The sequence below is a fragment of the Mustela putorius genome, unplaced genomic scaffold (genome assembly GCF_011764305.1).
Source record: "Mustela putorius furo isolate JIRA1106 unplaced genomic scaffold, ASM1176430v1.1 tig00000145_pilon_pilon_pilon, whole genome shotgun sequence".
In the NCBI taxonomy this organism is placed as follows: domain Eukaryota; kingdom Metazoa; phylum Chordata; class Mammalia; order Carnivora; family Mustelidae; genus Mustela; species Mustela putorius.
This window is the reverse complement of record NW_025421294.1, coordinates 3,659,245-3,672,280: the sequence shown is the minus strand read 5'-3', so window position 1 is coordinate 3,672,280 and position 13,036 is coordinate 3,659,245. Positions and strand designations below refer to the sequence as shown.

At 45.7% G+C, this 13,036-nt stretch overlaps 1 protein-coding gene across 11 annotated transcripts in view; it reads left to right on the top strand.

The window, feature by feature from the left end:
* MAST4 (microtubule associated serine/threonine kinase family member 4) overlaps nt 1-12,701 on the top strand; it is a 562,814-nt gene extending 550,113 nt beyond the window's left edge. For all 11 annotated transcript variants that reach the window (XM_045075267.1, XM_013062463.2, XM_045075266.1 and 8 more), the window contains 3 exons: nt 3,246-3,382; nt 5,735-5,916; nt 6,281-12,701. In XM_045075267.1, coding sequence (XP_044931202.1) covers nt 3,246-3,382; nt 5,735-5,916; nt 6,281-10,152 — 4,191 coding nt within the window. In that variant the 3' untranslated portion in view covers nt 10,153-12,701. The remainder of the gene's footprint in view (nt 1-3,245; nt 3,383-5,734; nt 5,917-6,280) is intronic.
* Nucleotides 12,702-13,036: the final 335 nt, after the last annotated feature.

The following is a 13,036-nucleotide window of genomic DNA, read 5'->3' as shown; positions in this document are numbered from 1 at the left end:
ACCAGAGCTGGCTTTTATAGGGGAAGGGAACATTTGTAGAGAGCTCAGTATAGCATTAAATCCTGATGTGCTCTGATTTAAAAAACGTGGTCATAACTATTTTCTGATGAGTAGGCTTATCACTTATGTTTATCTCTTAAAATGTTTATGCTTCTTTTCTATCTCTTCATTTTCTTTTTGGCAGTCTGATGTGTTGATCATTCTCTATGTTAATCCAGTACCTGGTTCCCTCACCACCACCCATTAAGTATAAGCCATGCTCTGTGGGGAGCAAGAGAGGTGAAGGACCAGGGCGTGCCATGCCCATGACGAGTGGCACAGGTGATAAGGGTCAGAGAGCCAGAGCTCTTCCACTAGGCTCTGTGACCTTGGGAAGAAGAAACCCCAGTGTCCCTGAATCTGTTTTCCCCATCCTTCATACAAGGATAACAATTCTTTCCCATCTCACCAGGTGCAATGGTAAAATATTGTAAAATATTTATATTATTATATACAAATATATGTTGTATATAATATATTAAATATATATAATTTAAATATAGGATATGTATAATGTATATAATTTGTATCTATTAAATATGTACAAATATTTATTGTAAAATATTTACATTATTTGTAAAAAAATAAAACATCCTTCCTGGTGTGGTGGTGAAAATAAAGCAAGAGAATATATGTGAAAAACACTTTAATGCCCAAGACGCACTTGAAAAAGGCTGCATGGCATTGTTAACTGCTTGTAGATAAAGATAGGAAAGGTGATGGCGAATTATGTTAGGAAGAGTAGAACTGGACTCAGGTTCAGTGACTCACATACTAAGAGAGCCTCAGTGGTCACGAAGGGTCTCTGTCCTGTCTGTATGTGAATATGGAAAAGGGTTGAAAGAGTGGCAGTGAAAGATGAACTCCAGCCATCCTGGCTGCTCTTTTCATTCACCTAAGGCATGCAGAACAGACTCCTATTTTCGCAGGACCTCCCGCAATTGTGAAGGGAAGATCCTGTTCTAAACAACCTGCATTGGTAGGCCTTTCATACGTAGAAGCTGAACATTCTATGGAAACAAGAAATAGACTGTCAGTCTTTACCATCAGATAAAGGGTTATTCTTAAAGTTTTGGCATTTGCATGCAGAACATATAGTTTAGTCTTTCAGAATAATATTTTTTTTCCTTTCGTTTCAGTTCAAATCCTATTTCCCTAATATATACACACACATATATTTACATATTATATATGTATATATACATAATATTCATGTATGTATATATATGTTTTGTTTTTGTTTTTTACAATTAGGACATTAGGTATGGGAATACATGTCTTAAATGTACAAAGAACTCTACAAATCAGTCAAAATACTAAGACTTGCTCATGCTAAAATGGATATAAGACCTGGACAGATTATCTCCTGAAGAGATAGAAATGACCAAAATAAATGAGACACCATCAAAGAAGGAAGATGAAAACTTGATACAGCTTATTTGTATAAAATTGGGAATTTGTTTAATGTTAATACTCAGTTTTGACAAACCTGTGGTAAGAATTGTATTTATGGGCGTACTTGGGTGGTTCACTCAGTTAAGTGTCTGACTATCTCTCAAATAAATCTGGGGGGGAAAAAAAGGTATATATGTGCTGCCCATAAATATACCTATTGACATAAACTTTCTGGAAAATAGTGTATTAGTTTGTACCAAGAGTCTTTAAAAAGTTTGGAAAGACCCTTTGATTTGCTACATTGACTCTAATTATGTAATCTAAGGAAAATGACAGAGATTAAAACAAGTGATTTATAGATGGGGCTATTTATGACAACCCTTAAAAGAATTGAAAAGTAGAAAAGTATGGAAATAAGTTTTGATTCACCCATCTCATGGAATATTATTTATACAGCCAATAAAAATTATGTTCTCAATGAACATTCAATGATGCAGGGAACGTTTTCCAAGTTGTATAATGTGAGATGGAAAAACAACATAAAGCTAAATATTAGATTAACTAAGATTAAAATCATTTCTGAAGTATGTCTGTATATGTGCATAATTTATACGTACCCGAAAAGAGATCAAGAAATATGCTGAAATATTATCAGTGTTAGCTGAGTGATAGGTTTCTCCATGATTTTTATTTTCACTTATGCTCTACAATTACTTCTTATAATATCATGTATTATTTCCCAAATTGAAGCAGCAGAGTAGATGTTAACATGAAAGCAGTCAGTCCTCCTTGGTTGAGTCCCCTGACCCCCACCATACTCAACTCTCCTATCACTTAGAGCTAAACTGCTAGGTGTTTCCCAGGCTTAGACCTTTAAAAAGAGCTTTCTCCTTATAATTCTTGTCTTTTCGAGGTAATCAGGGCCACTGTGGCTTTGAAAGGATATGTTTCTCCCCCAGTTATTAAGAAATTCAAGAAGAGGTCATTGATGTGGGAGTGAAGGGAATCAGTCTTACCATCTGCCCTCGGCACCCCTCAGCCAGGCTTCTGACTCCACTGTCTTCTCTAACCTCAGGGCCTTCCCAGCAAGTCCTGTTCCAGCAGTGAGTGAAATACCCAGTAATCTGCCAGGAGTTACCTCCCCATGTATGACCTGGTTAAAGAGAAGCTGTTTTATACTCACTGGCATCAACTTTCCAGTTCTGCAAGCTGACAAGTTTTAGGGTGACAGGAAAGAAATCTTTTAAAATACTTAAAAATAAAAGTCTCTTTCAGTTTTCCTAGTCTATGATTTCTAGGTCAAAGGAAAAACACAAAAAGGAGAAAAAAGTAAAATAAATCAACCAAGAACAGACAGCCCCTGGGCACATTTATACTCCATACCTATGGATGAAGGTAACTTATTTATGGAGCACTTTCCACATGTCACACTTGGTGCTAAAGCCTTTCTTAACTCCATCCCGTGGAGTCCTCACATGAGCCTCTGTGAGGTAGGTCTGATTCCGCTGGTAGACAGGGCAGGTGTTTGAGGCCCAGAGAGGAGAAGCAATCTCCTGCAGTCACAGGACTTGGATTTGAACTCACATCTGTGGAGTCCAGAGCCTCTTAAAGAAACCTGTCGTTTTGCTGTCTACCCTTTGTGTTCTATTAGGATGTTCCTGCTTTATTAAAAGGTTACTTAGAAATGGAAGGCTTTTGTACATATGTCTTTAAGTATCTTTATTTGTCTTTGAATCTCCTAGCCCAGTTCCAAATCTTGTTTCCTCCCAGAATATCCCTTTAATCCTGTCCCATTTTTTTTTTTTTTATAGAGTGGAAATAAGGTGTCAATCACTACTACCCCGTTTGAAAACACATCAATCAAAACGGGACCAGCCAGGAGAAACAGCTATAAGAGCCGGATGGTGAGGCGGAGCAAGAAATCTAAAAAGAAAGAAAGTCTAGAAAGGTTAGTTAAAGCAGTATTTTTGCGATTTTGGTATATACCTTGTTGGAGGAAAGTTACTCCTTACTTAACTTAAACACGTCTGTGTGAGAAAGACCCACTGCTCTGTGAGAAATTTCATGCTGTGGTACAGATATTTGTACATTAAAGTTCATATTCATAATAGCATTATTTTTCACAATGAAAAGATTTACAGAGTTATATTGTAGGAGAATTCAGATTGGTGTTTTGTTTTGTTTTGTTTTTTTGGTTTTTTTTGGTTTTTGTTTTTTGTTTTTTTACTGTGTGAGTACCATGAAAAGCCATTTACTGTTTCTTAAGCCTCTAGAATTCATTTCAGGTGAGTTGGATTTAAGGTGTTGGCTCTTCAGGCAGTTTTTAGCATTAAATCTACATTTAATAATAGCCTTTACATTACCTGAAAACATACAATTTTTTAAATGGCAGATATTTGGAAATAACTATATCTTAAAAGCATCCAAGTAAGCCTACAAGTAAAGAGGTTTTGTTTTACTGGCTGAAGATCTAACTGGGGTACACATTTACAATCTGGGAGGCACTGTGAGTGTTTTTGTGCTCTCTGCACACACTGGCAAGCTTCGTGTATGTGCTTGCCGGGGGGACATTTCTCCCTAGTCAGCTGTCTGGATGGGCTCCCTGCGTGATGTCCCAGCAGTATCCCTCCTTTGCCTACTTAGATCTAATGTGTCTGATTGTATTAAGAGGATTTTTAGTGATAGAAATGTGGGAAAATAAGCAAATGAAAAAAAGAATGCTTATTAATTCCAGGAAAGACAAAAGCATACAAGAAAGGAAGTGGAATCATGCTTTGCCTAGCCCAGCCGTGGACAGTATTTATAATATAAAAATAGAGAGGAAAAAAGACCACCCTTTTCTCTAACTGAAAGTTTTGGGTTAGTTGTAGAGGGAGGAATAGAAAAAGGGAAGTGTATTTGGTCAGAAGGCAGAAGGGTGCTTGGGGAGAAGCTTAATCCTCATCTTCTGTGCTGGGAAGTCAATAGATAGTTTCTAAAACTGAAAAACGAAAACATAGTATAAAGAGGTTCTGTAGCAATGTGCAGACAGAAGAAACAGCTCAAGGAGTAGAAAGTGATTTCTCAGCCAAGTGTGCCAAGGACAGAGTAGCACACTTGCTGTTCTTCATTACGAACTGTATAAGATGATGTCATTATTTAACCCAACTACATTTATTGCTTTGATTAAAATTAAACACACCAGTTCTGAGATGTGTAGTCTATTAGATATTAGATAAATGAGTGATTCCTAAATTTTTTTTTTTTTAAAGATTTTATTTATTTATTTGAGAGAGAGACAGTGAGAGAAAGCATGAGCAAGGAGAAGGTCAGAGGGAGAAGCGGACTCCCCGTGGAGCTGGGAGCCCGATGCGGGACTCGATCCCGGGACTCCGGGATCATGACCTGAGCCGAAGGCAGTCGTCCAACCAACTGAGCCACCCAGGCGTCCCGATTCCTAAATTTTTTTAATGTGTGCTTTGTATCTGGATTGTGCTTTAAGTTAGACAGAACACACTTTTTCCAAAGGGGTAGCAGTGTTTAAACGTGTGCTTAAGCTCACTGTGGGGGTGAGTGAGGCTTGCATAATGGCAAAGGTAAAAGAACTTTCTAGAGCCACTTGCATTTCTTAGCCGTCAGAAGCTCTTTTTTTTTTTTTTTTTATTGCTTTAAGATACGCTTTTTGAGCACTAAATACACATTTGCTTCTGCTGCAGCATAGCGTCTGGTGCCCTGCTGACACGATAAGCTTCGGTTCACCTTTCTTCACCTTTCTCGCTTTTTCTATGTTAATGTGTAGCCTGCATTGTCATTAGGAATTTTCAAGAGCCCACTGTGGTATAAGCACCGCAAACAGCCCCTTCTAGATAAAGCCACTGCCCAGCGTATCACCATTAAAGAATTCTATATCTAAGATAATGGTTTTTCTTTCAGAGATTTACTTGGTATTACCTCTTAATTAAATTGTGTTATTGAATCTGAGGGTACATGCTCAGAAGCTTTCAGGTCAAAAACACCCTCCTCATAAACCTGACAAAGAAATGAGTAAATGTCGCATGTGTTTTATATTTTTCCTTTTTTCTCAGCTCTGCCTGAAGTATTGGAGAATTGGGAGAGCTTCCACTGTATAATATCAAAGACTCTTCCTTTCTAAGTCACAAGGTTTTTAATTTGAAAGTGGGAACCTGCACCTTAGGGTAGGATCTGCCCCGGGACCGCTGTCCATGCTGCCGAGGTGTGAACTGACTGCAGAGGTGTTGCACAGGGGACGGGGAGGCCCCAAGTGTAGAATCTAATCTGTTGTCTCCGGTTTTCACTCCAGGAGAAGATCCCTTTTCAAAAAACTAGCCAAGCAGCCTTCTCCTTTGCTCCACACCAGCCGAAGCTTCTCCTGCTTGAACCGGTCCCTGTCCTCAGGGGAGAGCCTCCCGGGTTCCCCCACGCACAGCTTGTCTCCCCGGTCGCCGACGCCCAGCTATCGCTCCACCCCCGACTTCCCATCAGGTGAGCTAGTCTCCTGGCCCACGCAGCAAGGGAGAGTTGAGAGGTGGTCAGAATCACCATGTGAGCTCCTGAGGGACAGGAGGCTTATTCCAGGTTAATGAAAGATGGTTGAGGGTGTAGATGGTAGTGAACAGGATTTATGGGGCCATCGTGAGATATGGTTGTTTAGAACATTAAGACAGGAAGTACTGGGTTGGACCCTGATGTGGGGAAGATGTATCTGAAAAGCATGTATTCATTAGAGTTAAATGCTGAGACAATTTGCTGACCTTTATCTAAGTTGATAGAAAAGAGTTTGGGTTGGAAGCATGGAAGGGAAAGGGAAGGAGTCCATTGCTCATGGCTTTCTGTTTTCTACCCACAGGTACTAATTCTTCCCAAAGCAGCTCCCCAAGCTCTAGTGCCCCCAATTCCCCAGCAGGGTCAGGACACATCCGACCCAGTACCCTTCATGGCCTGGCCCCCAAACTCAGCGGACAGCGCTACCGGTCGGGAAGGCGCAAGTCGGCTGGTAGCATCCCTCTCTCCCCACTGGCCAGGACCCCCTCTCCAACGCCACAGCCCACCTCCCCCCAGCGGTCACCATCCCCTCTGTTGGGACACTCGCTTGGCAATTCCAAGATCGCTCAAGCCTTCCCCAGCAAAATGCACTCCCCGCCCACCATCGTCAGACATATCGTGAGGCCAAAGAGCGCAGAGCCCCCAAGGTCCCCGTTGCTCAAGCGCGTGCAGTCGGAGGAGAAGCTCTCCCCCTCCTATGGCAGTGACAAAAAGCACCTGTGTTCCCGCAAGCACAGCCTGGAGGTGACCCAGGAGGAAGTGCAGCGGGAACAGCCTCAGCGGGAAGTGACCTTGCAGAGCTTGGAGGAGAACGTGTGTGACGCACCCTCACTCAGCCGCGCCAGGCCCGTTGAACAAGGCTGCCTGAAGCGCCCTGTCTCCCGGAAGCTGGGGAGACAGGAGTCTGTGGACGAGCTGGACCGAGAGAAGCTGAAGGCCAAGGTGGTAGTGAAGAAACCGGATGGGTTCCTGGAGAAACAGGAACCCCAACAGAAATCCCATGGACTTGGTAGTGATTTAGAAAACCTCTCGACTTTGAGGCTGGAAGAAAGAGAGAAGAAAATATACCCAAAGGCTTTAGAAAGGTCAAACCATTTTGAAAACAAAGGGGCCTTGCAGGAGACCCAGTCCCTGGGCAGTCTGCTGAAGGGGGCTCTTCACAAGCAGGCCAGCGTTCGGGTCAGCGAGGGGGTGACCTCAGAAGGGGCAGCAACGGGCCATGTCCTGGGCCCCGGGGACCACAGCCAGGGCATCTGTGACTTCAAGCGCACCTCTGCTGCCAGCACCCTCCAGGACAGTCTCTGTCACTCCACAGACAGGTCTAGCTCCACGAAGGGGGAGAACGTGGAGAAGGCCTCCCAGGCCAAGGATTGTCTCCGATGTGAGAAGTTAGACAGCAAACTGGCCAACATCGATTACCTCCGAAAGAAAGTGTCCCTTGAAGACAAAGATGACAGCCCGTGCTCTGTGCTCAAGCCCAAGATGACCTCGAGTGCCCACGAAAGCCTGCCTGGGAACCCAGTCCGGGCTGTGGGTGGACAGCAGGAGGCCCTGCCAGCCTCTGAGAGCCGAGCATTCATCAGCAGTGCCCACCCGGCTCAGATCAGTGCTGCTGCTTTTGTCCCTCTCAAGGCCCTCGCTGGCCGGGTGGATGGTGGAGGGGAAAAGCCGGGCTTGGTCGCTCCTGAGTCACCTGTCCGCAAAAGTCCCTCTGAGTATAAGATGGAAGGTAGGTCCGTGTCCTGCCTGAAGCCAATTGAGGGCACTCTGGATATTGCGCTCCTGTCTGGACCTCAGGCCTCCAAGACAGAGCTGCCGTCCCCAGAGCCTGCACAGAGCCCCAGCCCAGCCAGTGATGTGGAGCCCTCTGTGCCACCAGCTCTCCCCAGCGGCGGGGGCATGAAGGGTGACACAGCGGGTCAGAGAGAGCCCTCCTCTGCCAGCTTCAGGATGAGTAAGTCCTACCTGCTTGAGTCCCGGTTCCCATCCTCTAGCCGGGCTCTTCAGAATTCACCAGCAGCTTCCTTGCCTGAGCCAGACATAAAGCGGGACAGGAAAGCTTCCCATGCTGCCAGGAGCCCAGTGACGGTCATGGAAAGCAATCCCCAGCAGAAGGAGGGGGGCCCCAGCAAACACCAAGACCACAGCCCCGACATTAAACTCCTCCCCTTCCTGGGGCAGAACCCCCACAGCACCGACCCATCCAGGTCCCGCAGCCTGCTGCCCCCTGAAAGTACCCCCTCGAGAGAGAAGCTGAGTGGGAGGGAATCCTCTGAAAGGGGCCCTTCCGCAGCCAGAGGCGAGCGGTCTGCTCTGAGGGTTGACTCTCAAAGAGACCCCTCCACCGAGCTGTGTCCTCCAGAAGCTGCTAAAACCCGTGATGATTCCAGAAACCTCCCCTCTGGGGGAAGGCCCCGCCCTGACTGCTACACACAGCCCCACCCCACACAGAAAGCGTGGGGGTCTTGTGGCAAAGCAAGCCCCAGAGATGGCCGCGTGGAGGTGAGGCCTCTGGCGAGGGAGGACTCTCATTTGCCTTCAGCAGGGACTCTTGAGAAGGAGCTGGGCAGAGGAAGAGGTGGCACGGAGCCCCAGCCAGAAGCCCCTCCAGCCCGGCGTTCCCAGCCGCCACCCGGCCCTGAGAATGGGAGAGGAGACCTCCTCTCTGGTTTCCCCGTCTTGCCGAGAGACAGTCCCAAGGAGCTGGAAGGGAAGGAACAGCCTCCGCAGAAGCATGTCAGCGGTAGCTCTCAGCCAGTCCCAGTCACCAAAGAACTGCACGGCCTGGCGGCTCGGCCACACAGCAGCTCGCTGAGCCACGGCTCAGGCGGAGAGCCCGGGGGCAAGCCCTGTGCTGCAGAACCCGGCCCCGGCCTCCAGGGCCCTCCCAAGCCGACCACAGCGCACCGTGAAAGCAGCAGCCACAAGCCCAGGCCTGGCCCTGACCCGAGCCCTCCAAAGTCGAAGCACCCAGACAGGGCCCTCTCCTCCCAGAAGCTAAGCAGTGGTCCTGCAGTGGGCAGAGAGCCTGGTTCTCAGCCCCCTGCTGGCCCCAGCCGAGAGGGGAAGGGCTGCAGCAAGAGCATCTCGGATGCGTTCCCTGCCCTCCCAGGTTCCCAGAACACAGTTAGCGATGCGATGGGCCAGGGAGGAGGTGGACCCTCAGTCCCACTGCAGGCCGAAGGGGGTCTTCTAGACACCAGGCTGAAACCCACCAGTTTGGGGCATCCCCCGGAAGGGCTAGAGAAGCCCACGCTCCTGCCATGGCAGAGACGCCCAGGAGTAGATGAGTTGGTAGACCAGAAACCCGCCACTGTCAGTGAAAAGCAAAACCTGTCTCCAAAGCACCCCAAACCATCCACTGTGAAAGACTGCCCACCTCTGTGCAAACAGACAGACGTGAGTCCAAGTTCACTGGCCACCACCACCACTGACAGGAAGTCTGAGGGCAAGAAATGCACTGAAGCACTTTATGTCGCCACAGAGAGTGGGAAGCCTGAGGCCAGCCTTCCCCTGGCATCTAGCGAGGCCAGGCCAAAAGGCACAGAGAGGCCAGCAGCTGCTGTTGGGAAGGGCTTGTCAGAGGCCAAGGGGAAAGGGCTGAGTGCCCAGAAGCCGCTGAATGAGGCAGGCAAGCCCAGTGGCATGAAGCGGTCACCCTCGGCCACTGGGCAGAGCTCTTTGCGATCCACTGCCCTCCCGGAGAAGTCTCTGAGTTACTCTTCCAGCTTTCCTGAAGCCAGACCAGGGGCGCGAGAGGCCACCACGAGTGGCAGTGACGCGTCTTCCACCAAGGCTGGCGGGGCTGCGGCTAAGGCCCTGCCTGGGGGGGATGGCAGAACCCACATGACCAAGAGTGACTCCTTGCCATCTTTTCGGAGCCCCACCGTCACTCTGGAATTGCACCACCCTGGCCCGAGTGTGGCGGGGGGTGCCGGCCACCGGGACAGGGCCCTGTCAGTAACTGCCACCGCAGGAGAAACCAAAGGGAAAGAGCCTGTCCCAACCCAGCCCCCTCAGACTCGGAAACAGAACCCAGGCAGAGAAGTCACCAAGGCGTCCCCAGCTCCAAACCCTGACCGGCCCATCACCCTTTCTTCTGAGAAGGACTTTGTGGTCCGGCAGAGGCGGGGGAAAGAGAGTGTGCGTAGCAGCCCTCACAAAAAGGCCTCGTAGTGGGGCAGGCCCCAGGCCAGACTAGGGAGACCCGACCTGAATGTGTACCTGAGTCTTGACTACCTTTCGAAACCAGCACTGTGTGGCAACGCCCGCCGGGCAGAGCCTGGTGCCTCACTGCGGATGGACTGGGAGAGGGAGAGAAAGTCGGAAAGAAAGAGGGGACCTTCTTCCAATTGCCTTCCCGATCGTTACCGGTAAAACTGTTACCAGATAGTGTTTGTACAAACAACAACAATGGAATAAACTTTACAGTTGAGGGTTGCTGAGGAAAAAGATTTTCTCTGTAAATACCTAGCAATGTGTTTGGTTTGGGACTGAGAGTCGGTACCTTGCTGCTGTGATTGCGTTGTTTACCACAGCTTTGTTTTGTTTGTTTTTTTTTTCCCCAGTTAAGATTTTTGCTTTACCACTTATCATAATGTAGTAATGAAGCAAAACGGTTAAAAATGGGTGTATTAAAAAGTAGAGCTACGCTCCTATTCGTGTACATATGCACCCACCCACATGTTTTGGTCTGTGGTTTAAGAGAATATTTCAAGACTACATTTTTCTAAGTTAAAGCATTCTAAGTAGAGTTAAAGGTGGAAGAAAGTCCTAGATACAGTAGATCGTGAGTTTTTGTGTGTACTTTTCAGGGGAGATTTTGGTAGTACTGTATCTGGCTACCTGTGTTTCCAGATCCGAAAGCAAGAACTACTCTAATCACCGCATTTGGAAGCTTTCCTCCGTTAGGAATGGCCGGAACCAAGGGAGCTAACCATTGTCACTGCACAGCCATTAGTGGACGTTCTGATCCTGGGTCCAACTGTCTGAAAGGCCAGTTGTCCTTGTCTGTGAGTGTGTGTGTAGGGTCTTCACCCTCGCTGGAGTGTGGGCTATAAACACACGTCAACTTTATTGCTCTTACTTTCCCTTCTTTTTCTTTCCATGCTCTTAAACTCAGGCCTTTATGCTATGAGTCACTAGTCCAAGAAGCACACATTTCATAGGACTTTTGCACCAGCCCTGCTCTTGAACAAAAAGGAAAATTACTGGCTGCACACGAATCTGACAGTGCTTAAATCGAGTAAGAAGGATCAGGCATTGGAAGAGGTTTTAAATTTTGCTTTTTTCGAGGGGAAAAAGGGGGTGGATTTTGGCATCATAGCATATATATTAATGAATAATCAGGACATCAGATACATTTTAATACATAGCTGGGGCCTTATGTTGTAGATGAAGCTTGCTGTTTTTAGCAAGTTCCTGGGTTTCACATTCATTTCTGATGCATCGAGTAGCTCCATACATTACATAACACAATCTCTTTATTTGTATGCAAAAAAAAAAAAATAAATACTGTATTAATAAAGAGCAGCATTTTTTTAATAAAAAAAAAAAAAGACTCGGTGGAGCTATTTGGTGCTTGAATGTGTCCTTTTTACTTTTGCTAAGCCTTATTTAAATTTTGTATACCATGGAATATGTAGAATTTGTCAAATCATTTTAGTGCTGAGGGGGTTTTTGTTTGTTTTCGTTGCAGTTGTCCTGGTGGCTTGTTTTATATTGTAAGACGACACTTGCTGACATAAGTACTAAAGGCACTAAGAGAAAATACACACAGATAAGTCTTTATAAGATGTTTGGGATCCATAGCAGGATTTTTGTTCTGTTTTGTTCTTCAAGAGAAAAAAATATTACCAATAAATACTAATTCGGCACCCAAACCCCCTCGGATGTCTTAGTATCTTCAAGCTATAAAATTGTTCCTCTAAGCACAGCCTCTGGATTATAAATTATTTAGTGAGGCTGTAAACCCTGCTCCAAAAACAAAGGCATAACTTAACTGACTGCTTGGTTGTCCTTCATTGTACAATGAGATGGCAATGGAAAAAAATAAATAAAAGTAAAAAGTCTCCTTGCCCCTGATTTTTTTTCCCCCACGTAGTTTCAGCTCTTCCCCATCGCTCTGTCGTGAAATTGTAGAAGAAATAAGTATTGTAAAAGAACTCAAATGGGTTTCCAAAGTGGTCTCAACATTTATAATTCATATCTGTGTTTGGTGGTTGTCATAACCCAGTCTTCTATATCCAGACACCTCGACAGATGTATCGGGGAGGTAGTTCATGGTTTACAGCCTTTGCTTTTTAACTGTCCAGTTTCCTTTAAAGCACAACTAGCTGCTCGTTTACAAATGATATTTTTATGTATATTTTGTATAGTGTATTATCATTTTTGCCAAATATGTTTTTGCATTTTGGATGAGTAAAGAGTACTTCAGGTTGCATTCATGTAATACCTGTTTGTTGTTGTAAACCTCTCCAGTCAGCTGGTAGGAATTCTCCTGTGTTCTCTCCAGTCAGTCTCCTGTGATTGTAAGATGTGCTCCTCGGTAGAACTCCCAGCTGTAGGTTGACCAGCTTCAAAGTCTGTTAGGATCTGTGCAATAAAGTGTTTGCAGTCTTATTTTCTCTAAGAAGTTCCCTATGGATGTCCTAATTGTTGTATATTGAACAAATATTTATACTTATGCAGTTGCATAACATTGAAATAAAAATTTAGCATGAAAAGATAATGACTAACATGTTCTTTCCTTATGTGTATACATAGATCCCTAAAATGTTACTGAATATAACTGTATATTATGGGAAGTATGCAGCTTTACAGATGGCTTTTTATGGAGGGGAATGGTTTACTAATTTTTTTAAATTTTATTTATTTGAGGAGGGGGAGAGAGCAAGAACAAATAGGCAGAGAGGCAGAGGGAGGGGGAGATGCAGACTCCCCACTGAGCAGGAGCCTAATGCAGGACTTGATCCCAGGACCCTGAGATTATGACCTGAGCCAAAAGCAGACATTTAACTGACTGAGCCATCCAGGTGCCCCTAATTTTTTTTTTTTCTTT